Here is a 25,704-nt window from a genome sequence, read left to right as displayed (position 1 = left end):
ACTTCCTAATTGTCTCTCCATTTTTCAGCATATAGAGATTTGTTCAATACATCTAAATACTTTTATCCCTCTAATGTCAATATTTAGACACCAAACACTTACGCATCAACTAAAATAAGCATATCTTTGGGAGATGCAGCTCCTTGGATATACCTGAAATAAATAAAGGGTATGAATGACATAAATTTGAAAACACATTTGTTGTGTGTGATGGAAGATTCTGCAATCTCTAAATTAAATCTAGCTGAACAAACAAAATCTTTCTGTTGTAGCTAGTAGAAAACTATATGCTACCATTTTCTCTCTTGCTGTGTCTTCTGAGTAAACAAAAGTCTAAACGACATTAGGAAAGTCTGGAAGTAGGATATACTGATCAAAATTCACTATTTTCAGATGTTGATAACTGAAAAACATGAATGCTATTTCAGAGCTAAAGATCTTGAGGACAGATGAATTATTACATTAGCCCAACTTAGGGAAAAATACTTCAACCTTTGAAAGAATATATTCAACTAGTATGAATCCCAATATCAATCTGCATTATGCCTTGAGAGATGTACAGAAAAAAAAATCATGAGACACAACCCCACTATTGTCTTGTCTTTTACCAATCCAGGGATTTTTTTGCTGGCCTAAATGAATGAGACATATTTGTAAACACTTGCAAAAGTCTGGAAGAACGGCTCAGACTAATAATCTGAATTACCTTTGATTTTGGCACAAAATCAAAGTTTTTAGTTGCCTTATACCTATCTGATAGTTATGCTCTTACGAAAAGGTAATGCAACAGTACGATGCACTGTAGTGGATATTGCGTATGTATGATTTGAAAATTCTTTATTCAGAAGAATTAACTGATTATTAAAAAGAAAACAGCAATATCTAAAAGTAAGGACTATTAAATATAAATAATCAGAAAAAATTGTCTTTACAGTCATATCTAGAAAGTAAGTGACATATATATACATCAGTCCTTTAAAGAAAGCTTACCATGGTCTTCTGCGAACGTCATACAGATCTATTTTGTTTGGAGTTCGACTTTTGTCTACCCATGGGGAAGCTAAAAAGGGGAAAAAATGTATAGAATAAATTAAAAACTTTATCTTAAGTATTTTAAATACAATAATATGATGAATCAATATCACAGACCTTGCACTATACAAACATCAACATTTGGTATGGCTAAAAAAATCTGTATTTGTGTAATATGTTTTTGAAATACCTATATACACCTTTATATATGAGCATATAATATAATGCAATAAAACTATATATAGATAAAGTCCTTAAAGGGCCAAGTTGTGTTGAAGAAACAGTTACTGACTATAATTGACCACTGACTTCAACAGAATCAGAATTTCAACCCAAGTACTTTAGAATATGAAATAACTTTTGTTTTTACAAGAAAGTACTTAATTTTAAAACAGTTATCAGTTAGTTAATGTTGTATACAATAATACTGCACTGATCTAAAGCTCAGTTATGCATCTAAAAATTATACTCTGACTCCAGAGTGCTTTAACTAAAAATGCAATTTAGAAAAGTAACATGAAAGTATCATATTTTCTGAAAATAAAATGAGATGGAAATATTCGTGTCTCTGTAAAGAAAATGTTAAGATTAATAACCTTTTGCAAGCATTTAATCTAAGCTTTACCATAATTTTCAGCAAGGGCAGGAATCTTTTCCTTACTGAAAAACAAAATGAGCCTTTCAAAACCATTTGACAGCTTAACGAACACAAATAAAAATGTGAAAAGTTACATGAAATGAAATAATGTTCTGCAATTTGCTCTCTCACTGTATGTCAACAGCACTGGGGGAGCTATTTCCTGATGTTAATCATTTTTCTGTCTAGGAAATAAAGAAAGATATAGGCAGCTCCAGGATTCTTCCTGAAAAAACATTCATCTAAGAAATGGGAAGAATTATGATATCTCTGTCCGTGAATATAAAAGAAGCCACCAGCTTAGAGTAGCTGCCTATTTTTGATTTTATTAAATGAACTCTTTCCTAAGTGACCACAACCTGAGTTGGCACATCAGTTACCAGAACATTTAAACCGAGCATAACCCACGGGGCATTTATGAGCATACATTTATCAGCCACAGAAACCACTGCCTATTGTTGCACACCAGAAGAACCTCTAACTCTGTCGCAGTATTGTCTCTGATCTCAGACTAGACCACCTGCCAGGTCCTTTGTGACCTGAAGGGACAAGGGTCTTTGAAATTTCCAGAAATGAGAGAATAGCATTTTTGAGACTGGTATATATCAAATTTGTAAATTTACACTCAGGTCTATCATAGTTTTTCAGTAATTTCCTGGATTGCAACAAGATTCAAACTGGCCTTTTCTGGCTACATCTATATTAGTAAGTTAAAAAGCACAACGGAAGGGGAGACATTCACCAGAACTAGACCAAGAACTATTAGAATGGTCCCACTATACACAGAAAATGAATAAACCACTCAGCACACTACTTACTATCTAATCCTTTTGGAGATTACTGCGAATGGTAACATTGACAGTTTTCAGTTTTGGGAGACAGACTGAGTGGTGAACACAACAGCTAAATTCTGCTTCTCTTTCACTAGGTTGGCCCTTTCAGAATGCACAGTCCCAGAAAGATTGTCAGCAGCTTCAGGGAGATCTGGAGAAGGTCTTTAAAAACATTATTTCTCACCATGCCGTTAAACCAGTATTTTTTTGCCACATGCCAATAAGTTTCTTTTCCCTAATTAATATGTTACCTTCTGTTGAGACAAATATAACAAGCACCCAAGTGCTTAAGTTTCCACGTGAGGAAATTCTTCTGTATTTATGCTGTGGCTGCAAATTTTTTTTATCAGATATTGATGGGTGCTGGATCATACAAACACTAATTAAGAAATAAAATGTTTACTGAGAAAAATAATTCTATTGATCTTTATGATGTTTTCTACAACAGTTTACATAATCTAGTAGTAAGTTTCTGCATGGCTAAACATAAGTAAGGACTCAGTCCTTAGTATCTAAAATTTCATTCACACCAAAGAAGTGCTGAATTCCCTCTTCAACCTCAAGAATTAACATGACTAAATTACTCATTCATCCTAAGCTCTCTCTGGATTAACACTTTTAATTTTAGATGGCTTTGAATGGTCTCAAATCTATTAACTGGTTTTGGTAACGTTCTGAGTATTTAAGGATCTTATTGAAATTGCTATTACTAGGAAACCAAAATTCCCTTAGGACACTCGATCTCCAGTGATCTGATTTTAATTTACCCTGATTTCATCTTTTAAAAAATCATTTTAAAAAAGATAATAAATGCTGTCTATGCAAAAATAAGTAATTATGCATTTATAATTATACAGGAAATGATTAGAAGGGATGGAGACCCCTGAAAAAGACATGTGTTGCCTTGGTCCATATACAGAACACACTACAAAGACCTTTGGGGAAACTGGCTTACATCTTACTGACAAAAGTGATCATATGGCCTAAGATGAAAGCAAAATTAAATACACAAGAAGATGATTACATATTTTCCTAAAAAATTGAAATTGAAGATTGATTTTGAGATTTACAGTTTTATTTATATAATCTACTGTTTAAAACATGCATTTTAATCAGATGCCTTGGAACCTGGCTCACTGAACATCTTGAAGAAGTCAGCCTCACTGTGTTTCATTGTTGCATACGAATATCTTCGATCTATGCCAACACTACACAGTTCTCTGTTGCATACATTAGGCTCTAGTCATGTTGTCCTTTGATGATTTTCTTGTTTGGCATACGGTTAGATTTGATATTTTATAAATTATTCATTGGATTTGATAACCCTCCCACTTCAGCTGTTTGCATTATGGAGATACAGGCCTGGCTATAATTCAAGCAGGAGTAAGGCATGCTCTGTTATTTCTGCACACGTAGAGTGGAAATCCTCAATTCTGTTGATTACCTGCAAAACCACTTCATGCGGTGCAGAGACTGTCACAGGGTAAAGCCTAAATGAAAGTGTTCCCCAGGAAAGGGAGACCTTGGCTACTTCCGCCCATTTTTAATTCATGAGATGATTCCAGAGGCATAGGTGAGTGTCACGGGGAAAGCCTTCCTGAAAGTCCTGCCGAATGAGACCCCAGATACGTCTGCCCTGCTCTACTGGTTAGGTATGCATGTGCAAGGAACAAGAGGCACAGATGAATTATTAACAGCTTTACACCCCTGTAACACATTTGGGGAAAGACGCTAAAAGCTGATAGCAAGACAGGTAACAAATGCCAATTGTCAAATCCCAAACAGCATCTTCTTATTCTGACTCAAACTTCATTACCTTTCCATCTCAGAGGGTTACTAGGTAGTCAACCTCAATATAGCATTTACCTGGTTAGGCAAACAAATATTTGTTAAAGTTGAATTTTACCTTGCTATCTCTCAAATAAACATTCATGTGGGTATTCAAAAGATCCATAAACACAGACTATTCGATTCCCTGTGCCAGATTCAGAAAAGTCTTCCACAGGTGGAGCAAAGGTGCAACCTACGGCTTATACTTTGCCTTTAGTTTCATTTCATATTTCTTCTCATCTTTTAGTGAACTTATGTGAACAAAACTGCATCCAGGTATGAGATAATCTACACTAGTTGGGAAATGTGGTATTCCTCAGCTCACTGCTCAGAAAGAAGTCGTGTGAATTTTGGTGTGGCAGAGGCACCTTTGCAGAATTACTCAGTTATTTTTCAATGAGAGGTGAAAAGTGATGAGACATGGCAGTTAAAAGTAATAAACAGCTGTAACTTTAATAACCCCTAACATTAATCATCATAAAGTGTTTTGAACAATTACATTTAAAATTGAGGATATTTATATGATATTTATATGATATTTATGACGCCTTGGATTAATAACCGATTAGTGCTATCCCCCCGAAGACAGAGATTGTTCTGACCAACTCCAAGCTACCACAGACGCTGTTCAGTCAAGACTGAACACAGCAACTTCTTAACTAGTTTACTCAGATAATGACTTAAAACTGCCAAGAGTTCAAATCTTCTTCAGGTAAAATCTACCTAATGTAGACAGCTCTGTGCAATGTCCTCTGTAACCTTTATAGCCCCATCACCATACAGAAAAGAGAGGATAACCATCTCACAGAGGGTTTTTTTCTGAATGCGTTAGCTGTGTGGTTACGGGCGCTACTGGGCTGTTTCATCCCAGATCAATTCAGGAATGAGTTTTATATGGGAACAGTCTGTACGCAAACAAATCCATTGCTTTATTTATCCCAATACAGCGAAAGAAACAAAAGTGATTTGAATGTGTAACACATACTGCAGTCTGCAATTTAAAATTAACCCCTCAAATGACTGTGTGTTATCTTAGTTCAGGGGCAATATTCCTGCTTCTGTGTCTATAAACTGAATTGCATCCTCAATAAATGTGTTGCTCACATTGGTTTCACCTGGACTAGCTACCACACTCCAAAGGGGGCTGGAATATCAAAGTTTGAGGAGAAGAGGTACAGAAGCAACGAGATGTTTTGTTGGTTTTGTTGTTGTTGTTTTTCTTTTTCTCCTGTAAAAGCAAATTCTGGAGATTTCAATTTGTATCATAAAAACACAGAGGTGGTACAAACTTCAGCATGGTTAGCTGCTGGCTGCAATTTCATTAACTCACTAGAAATAACGCGGTATCCTGTAACTGGATGGATCTGCTTGCACAACTACAAGATTCAGCACATCAGTTTTGAAAAATGAGCCACAATTAAACATATGGTAAAATTTTCCATATCAGGAGTATGGTTAGATCTAAATTGTGTCAGTCCATGTCCCTTCCTCCAAGATTTCAACAAAAAAGATGGAGTGAACAACGCTCAAAGAGGCTTATTTCAGTGTAAAAGTAGAACTATCCAACTTACACACTAATTGAACTAATTGATAATTTATAAGCTGCAGTACTGGGAAAGTGTGTTGAGTTTTGTTTGTTTGTTTTTTTTTTTTCTTTTCTTTAAAGGCTCCTTTAAATGTTGAGTGGTTAACAGGAACCGACAGCTATAAAATATAAAACCTTTTTTTTTAAAAAAAAGGTGAAGTTCTCAGTTTTTCAAGGCTTTTGATTCATTTTGTATGGATTTTTTAGGCTTTCTAGTCTCTTAGTATCTGTTTCAGTAATGACTTTCTTTGGAGAGTTCAATATCATGGCTGCAGCACTATTGCTTGCCATTAATGGTTAACACAAGAGCAGCTGTGCACAGCAAGTCCTTCATTCGAAGATATCATTTTATTTTATTAGAAATTGATTTTTAAAGCTCTTCCATTATTAATTTGTCTAAGCAGGGAATGCGCCAGTAGGTGAGTGAGATCTGCTTTGCTGATATCCGGAAATAGGTTCAAGTTTGTTTGGTTTTTTTTTTTTTTTTAATGAAGGGGAAAAGATAATGCTAGCTCTTCTCTATCCATATTTTTAATCCAAGAATTTAAAGACTTTAGGGACAAAATTATTTTTCTGGATAATCAGCACTGCAGCATTATCTTTTCTTTATCTGTGAATTTCTCCATTTAACACCTTGTAAGCCCTAATTACAGAGGAATATTCTAGTAAAATACTTATATGAGCAATGCCAAGAGACTTTTCTCTAGTTAATTAAAGTTCCCACGATATTACACTTTTTTATTATATAGATAAACAAAGTAAGGCTAAATACAAGGCAAATCTACAGTAAAAAAGGGAAAGAATACAACAGTTCTTATCACTGTACTCTTCAGCACTGGTATTACAAAGATCCTGATAATATTAACACACTTGCTGATGTTTAAGCAATGCTATGAATTTAAATATGAGTTAATGAATATAATAGCACACTGAATCTTTGAAAAGAATTGGTGTTACACATATTCCTGGCTTGAATCCCTAACCTTCAGAGGATCACTGAAGAAGTCATTTTATCTCTCTATACCTGTTTCTTTTATCTGCAAAATGATGATAGTGATATTTTTATTACTTTTAAACCAGAAGGTGTTTTGGGGATGAAAATTAAGCTGTGTGTTACATGCTCTGCAGTATAGCATAAAATAATCTAAGGGTGTTTGAGAACACGAAGAGTACTTGAGAACCTTGTGGTATAGAAGAAACACAGCAGTGTCCAGTGCTGTCCACTGGGAAAGGCTGCCAGCACGGGTTGTCCCTGCAGTCACCCTGCGGGGCTGTCTAAAGGATTCTGATAAAATTCTGTCTTGTTCTGTTCACCAGTACACATACACCTTTAAAGCTGAGGGAGCAGATGAGCTTAAGAAACCCCCGTATGCATGATTAAAACATGCTCAGATGTGCTTAAAGTAAGAATTAAGATTATGTAGGCACTCCGTTCCAACACTGCAATCTTGTTCAGTATCTACTCATTTAACTAAGAAGGACTTTAACTTCACAGGTACTTTGCAACTTGAATTCAGCACTTCTCAAGTAAACAGAGTCATATCTCCATAAAGAACAGGACTGCCAACATCTCAAAATGCTACTTCATGTCTAGTTCACCTGGAAGCTTGGCAAAGAGTCACTCTCCTTAGGAAATACTATTCCCTTCATGAGTATGAAGTTCCTAATGATCACCTAAGAAGTTGATACTGTAGCACTTTTTACTGGCTTTCTCACAGTTATATGAGCCAGGGCACAGCCAAAACAACGCCCTCCTCTACCCATTTCCTTTCTTCTCTTACCCTTCTCTAACATGGGTAAGGTCAAACAAAGATGACAAATATGTGTATCTAGGTTCTGTGGTAAGAGAAGGGCCACAGAGCTGCAGGCTGGAGGCTGCTTTTTCCTCTACGAAAACAAACCAACCAACCAACCAACCAAGAAAACCCAACAGAGAGCAATCACAGAGCTACGCAGCGCTTTGGGAGAGTGGAAGTTGGCAGACATACTGTATTGGGAAAGCAAGTTTTAAATTTAATTTCCCATAGGCCCTTGCTAAATCTCCAAATGAAGTGGGAAGATTTAGAACATCTGGGGACAGGACAGTATTTCTTTATGAGTTTTAACTTTGTTTTGAGTAGCCTCAGCTTTTCAGATCTTGACCAGGTGTGGCACGTTCCTACCTTCAGCACACTGCAGACCAAATACTGTCACACCGAGTCTAGGTTCAACATTTTGTCATAAAAGATGCTGAATCTATTCATGCATCATCATGCTATCGTTATTGCTATATAAAACCCACTAACTGGAATCTGAAACGATCTGTATCAGTAAAACATTTTCTAATATTACCTTTGGCAAATATTATTTAGTATGCTTCCTTGAGAGAGCTGAGTCGGTGTTGCTGATCAAACATTTTTTTTTACTAAACATTCATCTAAATCAAGAGTGTGTTTTCATTTGAGTAATCCTTCGCAGCCAAACTTTCTTAAGTGTATTTATTGCTATAACTAGAACGCCTCCTATATCATATTTAACTGCAGATAAATGTCTGCTGTCTGCAGTCCAAACCAAAATGCATCCTTTACTAAGGATCTTAGCCTCACCAAAACAAAAACAAACCCAAAAATCCACAAAATAAACAGAGAGAGATGGTATCTGGCAAAAGGCACATAAATACAAAGTTTTTTCAATTTGTTTAACTAGTAATTGTTACAGTGAAAATAATATGCTTCCCATTGCAGTATTTTAATGAAACATTGATTAACGATTATAATCCTCATTACCTCTATAATTAAGAAGGATTTCAAGATTAAAAGAGGAACTGGTTGGTTTGTACCTACACTTCCAAGTAGCCTTCCAAAAATTTGATATTAAATTATTCTTTCCGATAGCTGCTTTCTAAAACCTAGCAGTAAAATTAGCTCTGTAGATGCCTCACAAAATATAAGTAACTTAATATCTGTCAAGTCATATTAAACTACTTTAATTAAATTAATTTATTTTTGTGTAACGGATTTGTCCACTGCTCTGTGGTTAATTATAAATTAAATCTGCAATCTAATCTATATTAAAGTACCTTTCTGTCTACATGGAGTCAACAAAGCTCTACATGTGCAATCCCACAGGGAATGGATTCAAGATTTTTAAAAAAGAAAAATAAAGTTTAATTCTTCAATCTCCTGCCACCAAAGAAAAATATCTTTGGAAACAATATTATAAAACAAACAAACAAACAAGCAAACAAACAACAAAACCTGTCCTACATGACAGACGGTAAGTGTCCCTCCTTGAGCAGATTGTTGGCCCAGTTGACTTCCAGAGTTTCTTCTCAAGCTCAATCATTGTGATTCTGTGATTATAGTCACTTATTCTTACCTTTTAAAAATGCATCAGATATTCTGTATTAGATAGTCCATATCTGGTGAATGAGATACATCCTTCCAGAATACTCATCCATTTCAGGTGTCTGTTTGGAGTATCTCATCCTCTGAGGATGACCATATTTCCCCTTTTCTTTTAAAGAATTCCAGAAATGAAAGTTTTGTATATTTAAATACTATGTTATGATATTTGCAATTTTATGTCTTTGCAAGTTTCAGTTGGATTGGAACGAACTGGTAATTTCAATGATCTTGCTAAAATGCTGTCAGATTACTGCTTTTAATTTGAGTCAAAACCTACTGTATGTCTGGACTAGAATTAGGCAAGTGTCATCTTAAAATGATGTCCTAAGAGCTAATACCAGTTTCTAGAATTAGAAGGATAAACTCAAAAATTAGGCAGGAAGATGTACATCCACAAGTACTACTGAGAAGGTGTTTTGACATTTATAATAATTTATGCTCTCTTGCCATCTCACAGAGAATCTAAATTTTAAACTTGGTGGCTTACTATTTGCCCAATGACACTCTTCTGATATTGTTTACTCTTTCAAAAAATTTGCCTTTCAGAATTCCATAATATCAAAATTCAGGCAGGGTTTGTTTAAAAAAAAAAAAAAAATCCCACAAAATGCATTTCAGCTTTCTTTCATGGTAGTGGTGAAAACTGAGTCTTACTCTTGAGTTATCCATAAACAATGGAAAGCTGTTCCCTTGGAGGACGAAGGCTGGCAACAGCTACAAATATTGTTAAACCTGAGGGTCTTTGTGAAGAAATTAGAGTTAAAAAAATCCATGCAAGGCAACTGAACCCTCAGAAAAAAAAAAACCAAAAAGGAAAGAAAAGTTATTTATATGCCCAGTCCTATCCTGCCTTCTGCAGGCAACTCAGCTAAAATTCTGTTTGCAAACTGAACATTAAGAAACAGGAAGAGTTTTCTCATACAATTTATATGTGGGAGATGTTCAGAAAAGCTGATTGGGATTTTCTGTTCAAAAGAAGAAAAGAAGCTGTAACTAATTGCCCAAAATGCCACCATGTAAATCGAGACACCTTGTTTTCTGAGATGACTCTAGACAGCCTCTGAGTGCGCACTGGACAGTAGTGCAGGATAATGACCTCAAGGTCCCTGTGGCTTCAAGTCAGAGAGCACCATACACAAACCAGTATCGTGCCTAACAGAATGCAATACATATTCACTACATGCCTTTGTGTCTGGGCCTGGCTTTTCTGGTCAGGCTTGTCAATGCAAACAAAGTAACTGAAATTCTGATTTCAGTTACATTCTGGCACATGGATATTTAAAACTGTTCATATTTTTAACCTCTTTTTTTTTCTTAAATTCCCAGATTTCAATGCAGTTTTAATTTAATTTTACTGAATGTGATCTCATCCATCACATTGTACCTTCTTGCTATGGAAATTAAGTTTAGTAACAAAAGCTTAAACAACAGAAATCCCTCCCTTATAGCTTCATGAGAATTTTTTATTTACCTGCATATTGGTCACAAAGGATTCTGTACGTACTGCTTACAAGGCTAAGGCTATAAGCAAAAATGCCTCTGGTAATGATATGCTTCTAACATGAAGACTGAGGCATTACAGTTGGCTGCGAAAAAAACTCACTTAAAATGTCTGAGCCATTTGATTTCAATGACTTGACAATTTCGCCAGTCGGTCTATTAACTTGGTTTAACAATTTTAACATATTTTAGCTATTGTTAAGAAAAACTAAAAGTAAAAAAAAAAAATTAAATGAATTGCACAGAAAATATTTTGAGTAACCGTATATTGTATATTAAACCTGTAACATTTCACATTTTTGATGTGTTAATAGTAGCTGTGTGTTAATGACAGCTGAAATGGCCAATTGTAACTTGAATGGAATATTTTCATCATGCAGAATCCAAAGTACTTGTGACCTAACTTCATTACATCCAATGTAATAATTTTCAGATCGTTCGCAAACAACCACTGCATGGCCTGTACCTAGTTTTTGTACTGATGGAGGCACACAGAAAACATATGGAGTCTTCCTTTCATCCTTAATCAATAAGCCAACAAATACAATTTAGTTTCTGAGCAGAAAGAAGGTATCTGGCGCTGGTTTGTTTCAGCAAACCTTACTTCCCCTTTGTGCAAAAGGGAAATTACTAAGGGAAATCACTAAGGGAAATCAGAAGAGATTATGGAATAAGTTGTAGTTGCATGCAAATAGGTTTATTTCTTCAGATAAAATCAGTCTTTTCCTTAAAAATAAAGGGTCCTATATGCACCAGCAGGCTCTGCAGCCTCCTAAGCGATTGCTGCCTACGTTCAAGCCCATGTTTACATGGTGCAGACGCGTAACCTGGGATTACTGATGTAGGAAGAGGGAAGGGACAAAAAGCTGCAAGAAATCTCCTGGGAGCCTCTACCTCTTGGTTTGGAAGCTTCATTTAAGCTCAAGCCCTTGCTCCTTGCCTGAGCTACATTGTGTGGATGTCTGTGCATTATATTTTACTCTGTGGATCCTGACCCTGACTCAGGGACTTCCTGGCCTGACCTCAGAGCTGCCTTGTCAACGTGGACTTGGGCTGACATCTGAAGCTGACCCCAGCACAAGCACTGCGTGTGCCAAGAAGTCTCAGTATGTCCAACTTTTTTAACCAGGTCTTTTCCACACATTAGTATTTGTGTTGAAGAAAAAATAACAGATAAATAACACCCTACTTCCTAAAACAAGCACTGACTACACTGTTACTTCTGACCTGACAGTAATTCTACAAAATAGAGTAAGATTGGAGGTAAGTAGAAAAGCTTTCTCCATGTGGATGAGTACCTTCGCCCTGGCTAATCCAGGTTGTATACTTCCATACTGTCCCAGCAGTGCTGGTACTCTGATACTTTCTACATGGACAAATGCTGCAAACTTTCACTTGGACAAATACTGCAAACTTGCATTTTACTTTCATTTTATGAAAACAATGACATGTGATGTTGTTTCTGTTGTTCTGAATGACAGTTTTAAGATTTCTAAGTGAGTTTTTTCCAAGTTTTCTTTTGGAAGTGGAGGAAAACACAGAGTCAAAAGGAAAACTCTAATATGATGGACACTGCTCACCCTCTCATCAGGTATTTATACAGGCTTGGAAGATTCCTCTGAGTCTCGTCTTCTCTAGGCTGAAAGTTAACTCTCTCAGCCCCTCCTCCAAGTCCTTAATCATCTTTGTGTTTTTTCGGTAAGTCCCTGTCTCTCTTGTACTGGGGAGTCCAGAATTGGATCTTTCACTCCACATGTCTCATCAGTTCTAGGGGGAAGGACCACCTCCCTCCACTTGCTAGAAATGCTCTGCCTAATACAGACCAGGCTGTCATTGGCAATGTCCTACTTGCCCATTGGGACCTCCAGATTGGGGGGTTTGTTTTGTTTTGTTGTGTTTGTAAAGATTTCCAGCTGGTCAGCCCCTTTCATGTACTGGTGCCTGCAGTTATTCCTCTACCAGAAGCAGGACTTCACATTTCTCTTTGTTGATCTTAATGAGATTCCTGACAATTCAACTCTCCAACCTACTGAGGTCCCTCTGAATGGCAATACAACCATCTTATGTATGAGCCACTCCCAGTTTTGTACCATCTATAGTCTTGCTCAGGGTGCACCCTGTCCCATCATCCAGGTCACTAATGAAGATGTTGAATAGCATTACCCCCTGTTGAATTGTATTGAAACCTGGGGTACACCACTTTTGTACTGGCCTCTGCCTGGGTTTCATACCACTTCTCATAACCCTTTGAGACTGGCAGTTCATACAGTCCACTTCACTGTCCATTACCTAAGCTACACTTCATCAGTTTATCTATGAGGATGTTAAGGGAAAAAGTGTGAAAAGATTTCCTCTTGAAGTCAAGACAAATTAACATCACTGCTTTCCCTTCATCCACTAAGTCTGTCATCTCATCATAGACAGTCATCAGGTTGATCAGGCACGATTTGTCCTTTCACCCATGCTTGCCACTCAAAATAACCTTCTTGTCCTTATTATGCTTCAAAATAGTTTCCAGGAGGACTTGCTCCATCACTTTCCCAGGGACGAAGGTGAGTCTGACACCTTGTAGTTCCCCAGATGCTCCTTCTTGAAGATAAAAGTGACACTTGTTTCCTCAGGAGAGAAAGAACCTCAGGAACCTCTCCCAGTTTCCATGACTTTTCAATGGTAATCAAGGATAGCCTTGCAATGACATCCACCAGTCTCTTCAATACTCATGGGTGCATCCCATCAGGTTACAAGGACTTGTGCATGTCCAGTTTGTTTAAATGTTCCCTAACCTCATTCTGCTCCACTGAGGGCAAGTTATCCTTCCTCCAGAATTTCCCTCTGATTGCAGAGGCCTGCAATTACTGAGGGTTGGTCTTACAAGTAAGGACTGAGGTAAAGAAGGTAATGAGAACCTTGGTCTTTCTATGCCTTTTGTCAACAAGTTCCCTGTCCCAGCAGGGAGCAGCAGGCCCACGTTCTGCAGCAAGTTCATATTTTCCTTAGTCTTTCTTTTGCTGCTGATGTTACTGTAGAAGGTCTTGTTGTCCTTCATATCCCTTAGCAGATCCAACTCCAAGTGGGCTTTGGTGTTTCTAACCATGTTTCTACATGCTTGGACAGTGTCTCTATATTCCTCCCAGGTCACTTGTCCTTGCTTCCACCTCTTCTACACTTCCCTTTTAAATTAAGAATTTTATCAGGTGTCTTTATCACCTGAAGATAGAGATTCCTGTCTTGATTCTGATACAACTCCATAAATGTATGTAAAAAGGACAACGCAGTCTTACAATGCTGAACCATCTCTGGAAAGACAGACTAATTTGTGATATGTAACTTTAAACGTAAGGATGAGTATATGTTACATCCTTCCTAAAAGTTCCTTTCATTTTATTTGTTTATTCTTCTGAGCTCTTATACTAAACTACTATTTACTTTCTCTTGAGTTGTTCAGAGCTCACAGAATAGCTAATAGAAATCTCAAAATTGCTCTTGGCATCTTCATATCAAAATGGATGGTTGCCAGCACAGTAATAGAGCTTAACATTTCTCTTCACAAATACGCTGCCATTGAAACTAATGAAAATATTGATACTAAGCACCCTCACTAATCTTTAAAATTATTTTAGGGCAGTCACACTTTCTTAAATAATTTAAAGAAGAAAAAGTTCAGTATGAGGAAACTTATACTGACTCTTTAAATCAAGCTGATTAAAACCCTAACTGAAAGAGGTGAAAAAATAGGTTTGAGGTATTCTGCATCTTTGGCTGTTCTCTGCCATTTCTATCTTGATGTTTGAGAATGAGACCTGAACTGAGTATATTCAAGGAAAAAAATAGTTAATAAACAAAATGAAGTAATGTACTAATCTATAAAGAGAGAAGTTGGCCTCAATGCAGTCTCTAATGTTTCCATTGGGGCATCTTGTAAGGTAAACATAGGACGTTGCTGTACAGCTCCCTTTTATGCTTGGCACTGGTTCTGTCATCACTGCAAATATCAACAAATATGTGTGTTTATGTATGTATTTCTAATACTTAGCTTTCTTGCACATCTGCATCTATCCATCTACGCAAATATCTTCCTAAATCTGGCTTGCCTGGATTAAATATTTTCTTCTTCTTCAAAACAAAACCAAAGGTAACACCAGATAGAGTGTGGTTTTCTCCTCAGTAAAAATGGCATTTTGCATAAGGAACATTTTATGGACTAATTAAGTCATAACATTAAAGGAAGCAAATGCTTTGGCACCATCACCTCTTCTACCTGGTGTCATTAGCTATTTTCGTAAAATAGTTTCCTATTCTTATTCTACTGAATCAAATTACTATTGTATCTAAGCCCAATAGTAATTATTACAGTGTATAAAGAAGAAGGTCCAAGGAAGGGAACTGCCAAGTGTCTCAGCCTAGGTTCTAGCCAGAAGAAAGCTGTCTTGTCCTCTCGATAGAGCCAAGGGAACACAAGTGTACCAAAGAGGCAGACAAAGCACAGCTGCAGATTATATGAAATCATATATGTGATGCTAGAGGAGTGTACAACTGTACCAAAACTAGAATATATATAGGAAACAATGGGATATATATAATAGAAAAATAATCTTATATTTCACACATACTTTCCACCCATGGGGTCACTCATAGAAAGATCCCTTCAGGCTGCTGGTTACTATGGTGACAAGGACAGCGCAAGAGCCTACTTAGGACAGAACTGATGTACCATCTAGCCCATTACTCAAGGCAGTGGGATACTATCAGGTAAAAACGTTAATTCAAGAAACTTGTGATTGAAGACGCCCTCTATAGCTTAGAGGTACCAAAGATCTTTTTTTTATTATTTTTATTTTTTTAAGGGAGTGAATGGATATATTTCAATAACAATGTGTAGATTTATCTATGCATTTTAATTTTAGGTTTTTGATACTTCCAAATTCTTTCACAAATATCATCATTATGGAGAAATTAATCACTTTGAAGCAGGCTTACCTAAGGCCAATATAATGAAGCAATGTTTTACAATTTATAATATCATTTTCAAAAAGCAAATGTGAAAAGCATCTATTCCAGTATACGAAACTTGATTTCATTTTCAGAACATTTGTGTGTGTCAGACTGAGAAAAAGAGTTTACAAAGAGAAAGATGAACAACCTTGCACAAAGACCTATTCAAAAAAATCTACAACCCAAAGGGCTTACCGATCTATAAATGGAAGGAAGCGGAAAGAAAACGCACAGAACAACGCACATACAACTTAAGGACTGTCAGACTGCTCCAGGTAACTGTGTGTGTGTGCAGAATTTAAAATCAGGGAATTACCCAGGAATTTATGAAGTTAAGTTCTGGCAGGACTAGACAGCTAATAAGGACATGGACATTTAGCTATGGAACAAGCAGGAGGTGTGAGGATCTGAGTTTTATACTAAATTTAAATTTGCTTTTACATGGAGTATATACAAGCAACACATCCACCTGTAAAATAGGGAAAACCAGCTTCTCCCATTTTATAGAGGTGCTCTAAGGAAGAATACATAGAGATTCTGAGGCTCCTGTGCTATGTTGGTATACAACTGGTGTAGACAGGTTAGCTAGACATAAGAATATATTTTTCAATGTATGAGATAATCTTACACTTGAAAATTAATTTCCTAGAGATTGGCACAGAGATGCACTTAAGAAAGGCTTCTGTTTCAGTACTTAGACAACATCACTATATAGTAAGCAGTGACAAATGGTGACCCCAAACAGACTACTAATATATCCCAAAAGCATTGAAACAGAACACTTGGGAAGAAAGAAATATGAAATTAGCATTTTCAATATTATTTTTTCTGCAACATCACACTGTATTTATTTCATGAGCATCTAGCATGACAAAACAAACAGGATTCAAGTGCTGAGAAATATTCTTCCTGTGAAGTAGCCTAAGGCAGTTTCTCTGCCTGTGCTAGCAATTGTGCTAATGATACAGTAACAGCTTTAGAATAATCCCCTTCACCCTCAGAAACACAGAGAGTCTTGTATAAACAGAAGGGAAAGGATCTCAAAGTCCTTCCTTAGCCAGTTGTAAGCAAGAGACAAGACACTGAACACAATTGTCTTGTGTGTGGTGGACACATTATTCTGTCACTGATAACACCATCACTTAACAAGAACAGCAGCCGCACAAGCAGTATGCCTTGCCATAAGCCAAGCCTTTCCATTAGCTACTACACATCAAAAATCAATTTAAGGCTACTGATGATCTAAATTCAGTAAAATGTACATCTATTTAAATTAATTAGTGTGATGCAGTAATGGGATTCTTCGACAGGTGGAACAGACGCTGGTTGAAATAATCAAGTTGTATTCATTGACCTTAGCTCTAATAGTGAAGACATAATTGTCAGAGATCATGGATTCTGCACGACATAAGCATAGCATGGTGCAATCGTATTTTCGCTGACTTTAACCACACAATTATCTGTCTAGTCACCTAGTCACTATTTTTAATACTAGGCAGGTACAAAAATCTCACTGGCAAATATTCAACTGATAATTTACACAACACATAGAAAACAATAGAAAAATAAAATTTAACTCTTCAGCTTTTCAAAGGACATCATCTTCTGTTCCTCTTACTGTAAAAAATACTAGTTACATATTTCACCCTCAGTTTCTTCCCCCTCATACTAGCTTTAGGCCAGAATAATTTCACGGTCATTGAGTTACTTCTGATATACAGAAACTGCATCTATGTAAGAAAGTAATTTTTAGTTGTCTTTTATTACTTGTAAATAATTCATAATATTTTTAAGGCGATATGTAGCATAGGACAGTTCTTTAGGAGATTTCAGTTACCTGGGTAATACCTAGCGAGGCCAGTTGCGCTACCAAAAACCTGCCATAATAAAGTGGGGTCTTCTTCTCTGTTCCGCTTGAATACATCATCCAACGCTGCAGTCCAGTTGAGTTCATTTAACACTATCGTTGCTGTCAAAGACAAAACATATTTGGTATTACAAAGTTACATCCTAACACAAGCAGCGGTAACTATGGAAAGCAAACTGAATTATTACAGAAAGTACTAACATTTCATTTAACTAATCCACAAAGTATATTTAAAGAAACACACTCCTCTTCCTCGGGAATTTTTTTTAAAGTTCCTCATGTTCTTTTCTTCCCATTGCATTATTTGTATGCAATGACTGTTGGCTTATTTGCATCACCAATATCTTCGACAAATACTCTTTCTGAAATATCACTCTAGTTGTACTTCCCAGTTATAGAAAAACAAATGGAAGCATATCAAGTTGTTACTGCAATAAGAACAACTAGAATGACATCAACAAAAGCAGGTATATATCTGTTATAAAGGTAACAAAAATGTCCCTTTCCAAATGGATGCTGTAAGAGGATTATATGGGAAAAAGACAATGATGAGTTATTTGAATTGTAGTATTAAGGTGGGGCTGCATGCACAATAGCACTCATTACCTTAATGTTCATAGATGTGATCACTTACAGAAAGATCAACAACGTGAACGTTACAATTTATGAGTTGGGTCAGTTCCACAGTGAACTTAAAATACAAGGAAATTCACGTTTCAGCTAAACACTATGTGGCCAGCTATACAGAAAGTTACATTCACAAAGTTGTCCTGCACCAATGCTTGTTTTAATCAATCAAATATGTCATACAATCAATCAAATATATAATAAATTAACGTGTCCTATGTCTTTTTGAAAAAAGATATTTTCCTTTTTTTTTTGCGAGGATAGAGTTAATTTTCACAAGAAGCTGGGAGAGGACACAGCCAGACGGGTGACCCAAACTAGACAAAGAGATATTCCAACCGTATGACATCATGCTCAGTGTACAAAGGAGGTGGCCAGGGAGGAGGGGCCACTGCTCATGGACGGGATGGGCATCAGCTCCGGGCATTTCTTTATCATCCATTTTGTCTATTCTAAGTACTGTCGTTCTTTTCCTCTTCCTTTGCTGTCCCAGTAAACTGTCCTTATCCCAACCCACAAGTTTTACCTCTTTCTTCCGATTCTCCTCCCCATCCCACCGCAGAGGGGGAGCAGTGAGCGAGCAGTCATGTGGTACTTAGCTGCCAGCTGGGGCTAAACCATGACAGATACATTGGGAAGCTTACTCTAAAATTGATGAACACTGCTACAGTAGTAGTTGATTGACTATAGTCAGTAGTCTATGGAATTTTATTGTGATACAGAATACCTTATGATATAACCTATGATAAATCATGCTTTTCACCCGATTTAATCAGCTGTAACTATCTCATTATTTTCCTCAAAAAAATCTTAATAATGTTAGGCAATAGCAAGTATTCAGTTAATTAGAAGAATCAAGGGCTTTTTGATGTTTTGGTTACTGATTCTTTCTTTTGTGTGGCTTAATGGCATTGTAAGCAATGTTTCTAAAACTGAAACACCTAGATTAGCAAGCCAAGAGTGGAAAGGGAACTAGAGGGAAAAAAAACCCCAACATTTGAAAACAGCTAAAGATGTAGGTATAAATCCTACAAAAGTTAACATTGTAATACAGAGCCTGCTTATGCTATCGTATTGTACGAAGGAAAGAAAATTCAACTTCTCTTGCAAATGGGTGAGTCAAGCTGAAATAAAACCAGTTCACGTTAAAGGCATCTGAGTGGCACCACAGTACAAGATTTGGTATCTAAGTCTATGTTCTAGCCCTCTGCTGCCATGAAAAAAAGAAACAATAAAAATAAGGAGAGGTTGAAAGTTAACATTTGACAGCCCATTTCCAAAGTGAGATTGTTAACAGGTACTAGAGAAATGAGATCACAACATTAAATTTTATAGGCTTGTTTTTAAAGGTTAAGGAGAAAATTGCTACAGCATATGTTTTGCAGAAAGGTTTATCTGGTTTTTTTTCAAAGTAATTTTAAGATAATATTACTCTCTCAAGATATAGCTTTTTATAGAAATATCAAATTAAATTTCCAACTCTTGAGATTCCGTGTAAGCAATAAGCTTGTACTACATACCTGTCTTTTTGTCAAGTAGATAATTATAAATATATATGTTTACTTAAGAAAGAGGAATAATTCCCTAAGGCACCATGAGAAGTTAACTATCATTTTAAAATGGTTACTGTTCAATTATCTCTTGTAGCTCCAGTTTGATCTACTGTGTAATTAAGCATTATGTACTGACTTTCTAAACTTGACTTTGTTTCAGATCTGACTTCCAGAAGTGGCTCCGTGAAGTCATTGGAAGCTCTGTCCTTGACTTACTCAGACAAGAATTTCCTTCCGTGCTTGATTTTTGATTTTTTTCATGTTACAGTTTCCTCATCTGAAGCACAGAGTACTTGGCCTGGTGGAAGCCTATGCCAATGGTTCCTGGTGGTATTGAGGGCACTGGAGCTTAGGACACTTACTTAACGCACATGGCAGACAATAATTCTTACCTTTTTGCCAGCTGACAAAGCATTTAGGTTTCAGGGTCCTCTATGAATTTCCAAGTCCCATAACAATATAAACCAATGTATTTCTTTGGCCTTGTGACCTTACTTAAAATTGCTGCAGGCTCTACCCCCAAATCTATCAGTGACCTTACCACCCTGGTCAGACCGCTGCCATCCCTATTCAGCAAAATACGTAATCAGGAGAAAAAAATATTTTTGAGTTAATCATGCTCATAAACGCTTTTCGAAATCGGTGGCCATGCACCCCATGAAAAAAACTCTTCACATACGAAATGTGATACAATATTTCTAAAGAGAGGATTTCCTTCAGACAGTAAGCTTACTGACAAATTATATTCAGTAAAGATACATTAAACCTATTACTATACATTTACAAACACTGTTGCAAAGATTGTCTGTCTAATATCATCCACAAATGTATTGCAAAGAATTATATATCTGTTTGAACCTATATGTTTACACACACACCCCTGCACATACACATTCATATCTATGTAAATATTTATTTAAAATATATGCACATCATAGAAAAAAATACAAACTAAGAAAACAATCTACAAATAGTAAAATAACTAAGTATTTAAATACTGAATGGATATATTGGAACTGATAACTTCAAAATTTTATTAGACTCATTAAGATTAGGTTATAAAGCAAGAAATATAGCTTGCTATATTTTATTTGGAATATTTGTGGGACAAGTCATGCTTTATAGTCAGAGTTAAGAGTTTTATGATCTTATGTATGTCCCACTTCCCCTTTCCTTCTTCTCCTCTACAACTTGCTCCCAGAGACAAACACGATACTCTCAAAAAATCCAAGAACTTGCAGCAAGGGGAAAAAAAAAACCCACATGAAATTGGAATAATAATTAAAAAAAAAAAGTACACACGTCTCAGTTCAGAATTAAATTTTAACAGCACATATGTAACTTCAACATATATCGCTTTCCTCTTAATTCACTTTCTCATTATGACAACAAGAATTTGTGCTTGGAACAGACACACAGAGTTTATTTGGTGGAATTGTTATGTAAACAGCTGATTGTGCTATCATTAAAACAATTATTCCTGGAGTAGTTTGCTATTCGTAATTCAAACTTCCTCCTTTCATTCATGTTTGTTTGTTTGTTTGTTTGTTTTCATTCTATATGTAAGTATACTTGATATAGAATGCACCCACATTTGTGTCGACTAATCCAGTGATCAGTAAATAAGAAAAAAGATGCCAGGAATTTTAGCTTTAATAATTTATTTCTGTAAGTGTTTTTCCACCACTAATATTACTCTTTTGCTTCTGCTAAGGAATATACCCTGGATTTCAAAAGGCAAGCTGTAAATCAAGTCCCCAATTATTTTTTTTCTTTGCTTTCCTTTTTTTTTCTTTTCTCTTCTTTCCTTTTTTTTTTTTTTTTTAATGCAATACCTCTAGTAATAGGCAATTTCAAACCAATACCACTAGATTCTGGTTTAAAGCCTACAGCAATGAATTTGAAACTTGTGAACCAAAGAAAAGCAAGCAAACCCACTCATAAACAGCCATAAAACCATTCTTCAAATGGTTCCTACTAAAATATCATGATTCTCAATTTGCACGTAAAAATCAGTGCAGTGCTACTTTCACCAGCTCATAGCAGAGACCATGGCACCTGTCAGAATACCCTCATTGGAGAGACAAGGATTTCTACTGACTTCACGAACATTGTGAGAAATTCATTTAATTTTCTGTTATTAAAAAAAATGCATTTTACTAAAATCAAATGATTAGAGGTGTTACAGCCACAGCTACTGAGATGCTATATATCCTAGAAACACTCGCCTTTCCTTTTGAGTTAACTTCTATACAGGAAAGAGCTTTGTGACTGATAATTGGCAGAAAATCTAGTTGGAGACAACTCTCCAATAAGCTTATTTCCAATTCTGCTAAAAGAAGTCTTTGAAGATTACTACTTCAAAGTACTTCAACTGCTACCTTTCACTTGATATGGGCAAGATGAAAAAATAAAATTTATCATCACACAATAGGAAACATCATTCTTGCTGGCTAATTCCACTGAACTCCATCCATCTTTTCCTTTTTTCCCCTCTTCTTTATGACATGAGGTTTAGGGACCTTGACAAGGAATGGATTCAATTTTCCTCTGCAAATGCAATCAATAAAAAATAGAGAGCACTACCGTGCTCTCTTTAAAAAAACCCTGGAATACACTTCTGATGATTTATTCAATGTATAGGCCCTGGCCTGCATACAAGGCAGAGTGCAATTTTATGTGAAAAGCCTGAGAGCTATTTACTATGTCTGAAAATATGTCAGCTGCTGTTCCCTGATGTGGCAGCGACACATATGCTGGGCAGAACAGAAGGGAGCTCCTCAGCAGTCCATTAATCTTCTTTTAGTGTGAGGAATGTATTACACTTCCATATCCTGTTTAATGAAGTTGACTCAGTGATTTCTTTAAAGATAACACCAACTTTCTGTTGTTGTGAATGAAATATATATTTGCAATTAAATATTATGGTATTTAAAAGTGGGCACAGAGGGACAACACATTTGCAAGTGCATATTTTTGTATATATGTGTGCTGCCACAGACACTTCCATCTGTAGCCATGCCAATTGGACATTATAGAAACTCTACTGAAGGTATAAACTAATCATCTTCTTTATGATTTAGGTGTTTCACTATTTTTTTTTAAGATCACATCCCTTCCAGTTTATGTTAAATTACATAGACTGTTACACAGTCTCAACTGTGATTGGAACGCTGCACTTCCGTTTCATTTTACGTTGGATTAAGAAGGAGTAATCTTTGTATTTTAAGGTATTTTTAATTAGATTTTTGCACTGACTTATACACACACACACACACACACACACACACTTTCTCCATAATTCCCAAATATAGTAATTCAAATAACTATTCTGGTAGTAACTTGAACTTCCACCCTTCAAATTTAGACACATGTTTTAAGCCATCTACTTCTCCCATGCAAAGTTCAGCATGAGCAAAGGGCCAGAGCAAAGGAAAGATTATAGTAGCTCCAAACTGAACTCTGTCTCCAAGGTAACTGGTCCTCGGAGTGGAATCAGAAATCTGAATTTAGATACTTAGGCTTTCCATAGAAAACGGCAAGAAAGTGTCCAACTCAAAACAGTCATCCAAAAAAAAAAAAATTCACAGCTGATTAGACACCAGTTAGAAGAGAATAATAGAAAAATTCTGAGAACTGGGGGGTGTTTTATCCAACCTCTCTATAGAGGTTAAGAAAATAAATCAGAGCTCCAAAGGATGCACTTCCATCTACTTACACTGGTGGAGTGAGATACAGGCGTGGATCATGGGAGTGTGTATCTACAAACTGCATGCTTTAAATGTAGTTTGCACACATATTCCATAACACCAAATTTAGCAGATTAGTTGCACACATTGTAATAACTTGTATTTAGTTTTGAAAGCATCCACCAGCTGACTTGAGTGTTCTGTTGTGTGTAGGCTTACTGTATTAGGAATTAATTATGTACTTTGAAAGGTAAAAAATTACAACTGGGAAAAATATTACAAAATTAATAAGGTTTGTTCATTTTTATCAAAACAAGTATTTATGAATGCAAAGGAAATGTATTATTTTCATTCAAAGCATGGAAGGAAAAAAAAAGTCTTAAAATTTAACATACAATAGCTATTATATAATGGCATTTCTAATTGGATAGGTCATTACCTTAAGTGATGCTCTGCTGGATCTTATCTATATAAAACAGTTACAAAATCTTGCTTTGAAAGTAGCATTTGTATTTCCTATCATACCGAAATTACTGGATAATCAGAACTGTTTGGGTAATGTGCATTCAATGGTGCATAAAAAGTGAAGTATTAAAATACAATTTTTAGCATATGGAACAATAATGAAATCAAATAATTTCAACATCTAAGATTGCTGAAAGAAAATTTTATAGAGTAGATACTTTACACTCTTAATTAAAAGAATAAATGATAAAATGTCATGTACTTTTTACTTTAAATGAACAACTTCTCTACTCCCCATTAGAAATGTGACATTAAGTCCCAGACACTTCTATAAATAATTTTCTGAAGAAGTCACTGAAGTCTAGCATACTGTTGTGTCTGTGTCAAATCAAGTAAATTAATTGGCAATGCCATACGCTGTCTGCTGACTGGCTTAGCCGCCACATGCTGATAGCTGGAGAAGCACAGTGAAAGCTCATTAAAATAAGAAACGCCCAGGAGAAGGAAATGAGAATAAAAATGTCAAGATGAGAAGATGGAATTAAACTTCTATTATAGCTCAACAAAAAAAGAATTAATGCAATGCAGAGTCATAGACTCTTCAGCACACACTCATAATTTTTCCACAAGTTACTTATCTCTATAAAACACAAAAGAAACCCATATTATATACTGCAACTTATTGCCGATAACAGCATTTGTGCATCCTACAAGTTGGGAAGGATGAACATTGGTTTTTTGCCTTGCTTCCTTTAATATCAAAATATACCAGCATGCATTCTAGAATGGAATAATACCCGGCGTAAATAACCATATAGTTATCTGGGTTTTTTCTGGTTTTTAATGATACCGTTGATTAGAGTGGTTCTGGAGGACTTTCAGATTTTGTAGAGCTATGTACAGTGTAAGAACCTAAGTAAATGAAAAACAGAATGAACTTATTAAATTAATTACAGCACCTCTTGATTTTTTACTATTTATTATTGGTTTTTATAGGTGACTTCAAAGTAGGTCTTCTAATTGTAAATAATTCCTTCTTTAAAAAGAACAGATGAAGTATTATTTTTAAATGAGTATGTTGTGTTTTTATGGAAATATCAGGTACTAAATGTCAGCAAAACACCCACTTAGAAAGTAATGATGACTATATTACACATATTAACTTCGGCCTTCCTTCACTTTGCTCTAATTTTTTGTTATAATTTCAAAGGATATCATAGTGACACTCAAATTAAACTAGCTATAGAGATATGCTTGATCTTTAATGAAGACTTCTCTTTATAAAAAAAAAATAATTAGGTGTTAAGAAAACCAAACAAAACCAATCAAAAGACTGTCTGGAAACGCTGCTCTGGAATAATTTAATAAACTTTGTCTTCAGTCTGCCAGGGTAGCAGCACCTAAATAACTTTCCAGTCTTTAGAGCACCTTACAAAATCAGTAAATCTTTAGCAGTAGCTGGGTAAAGAAAGAAGGAAAAGAGCTAGAAACAGGCCAACTCATGCAAAAATATTCTCTCTCCTACCTTATGCTTTCTGCAATTTTTAAACTATTTTGCCAATTCCCATTATGTTCGTTTTATGTGGGGGGTATTGATTGATGAGAAGCTCAACATGAGCCGGCAGTGTGCGCTTGCAGCCCAGAAAGCCAACCGTGTCCTGGGCTGCATCAAAAGAGGTGTGACCAGCAGGTCGAGGGAGGTGATCCT

The 25,704-nt window shown here is 35.9% G+C and overlaps 1 protein-coding gene across 7 annotated transcripts in view; it reads right to left on the bottom strand.

Annotated features, from left to right (window-relative positions):
* The window catches only part of CACNA2D1 (calcium voltage-gated channel auxiliary subunit alpha2delta 1), a 421,619-nt gene that overhangs the window by 112,155 nt on the left and 283,760 nt on the right, over positions 1 to 25,704 (bottom strand). For all 7 annotated transcript variants that reach the window (XR_008579526.1, XM_054844365.1, XM_054844371.1 and 4 more), the window contains exons 7-9: positions 17,633 to 17,764; positions 991 to 1,060; positions 103 to 153 (exon numbers count right to left, since the gene is read on the bottom strand). Coding sequence is in view for 6 of the 7 variants with exons in the window: in XM_054844365.1 (XP_054700340.1) it covers positions 103 to 153; positions 991 to 1,060; positions 17,633 to 17,764 (253 nt within the window). In the remaining variant the exon portion in view is untranslated. The remainder of the gene's footprint in view (positions 1 to 102; positions 154 to 990; positions 1,061 to 17,632; positions 17,765 to 25,704) is intronic.

Source organism: Grus americana, chromosome 1 (genome assembly GCF_028858705.1).
Source record: "Grus americana isolate bGruAme1 chromosome 1, bGruAme1.mat, whole genome shotgun sequence".
NCBI lineage: Eukaryota > Metazoa > Chordata > Aves > Gruiformes > Gruidae > Grus > Grus americana.
This window is presented reverse-complemented; position numbering and strand designations above follow the sequence as displayed.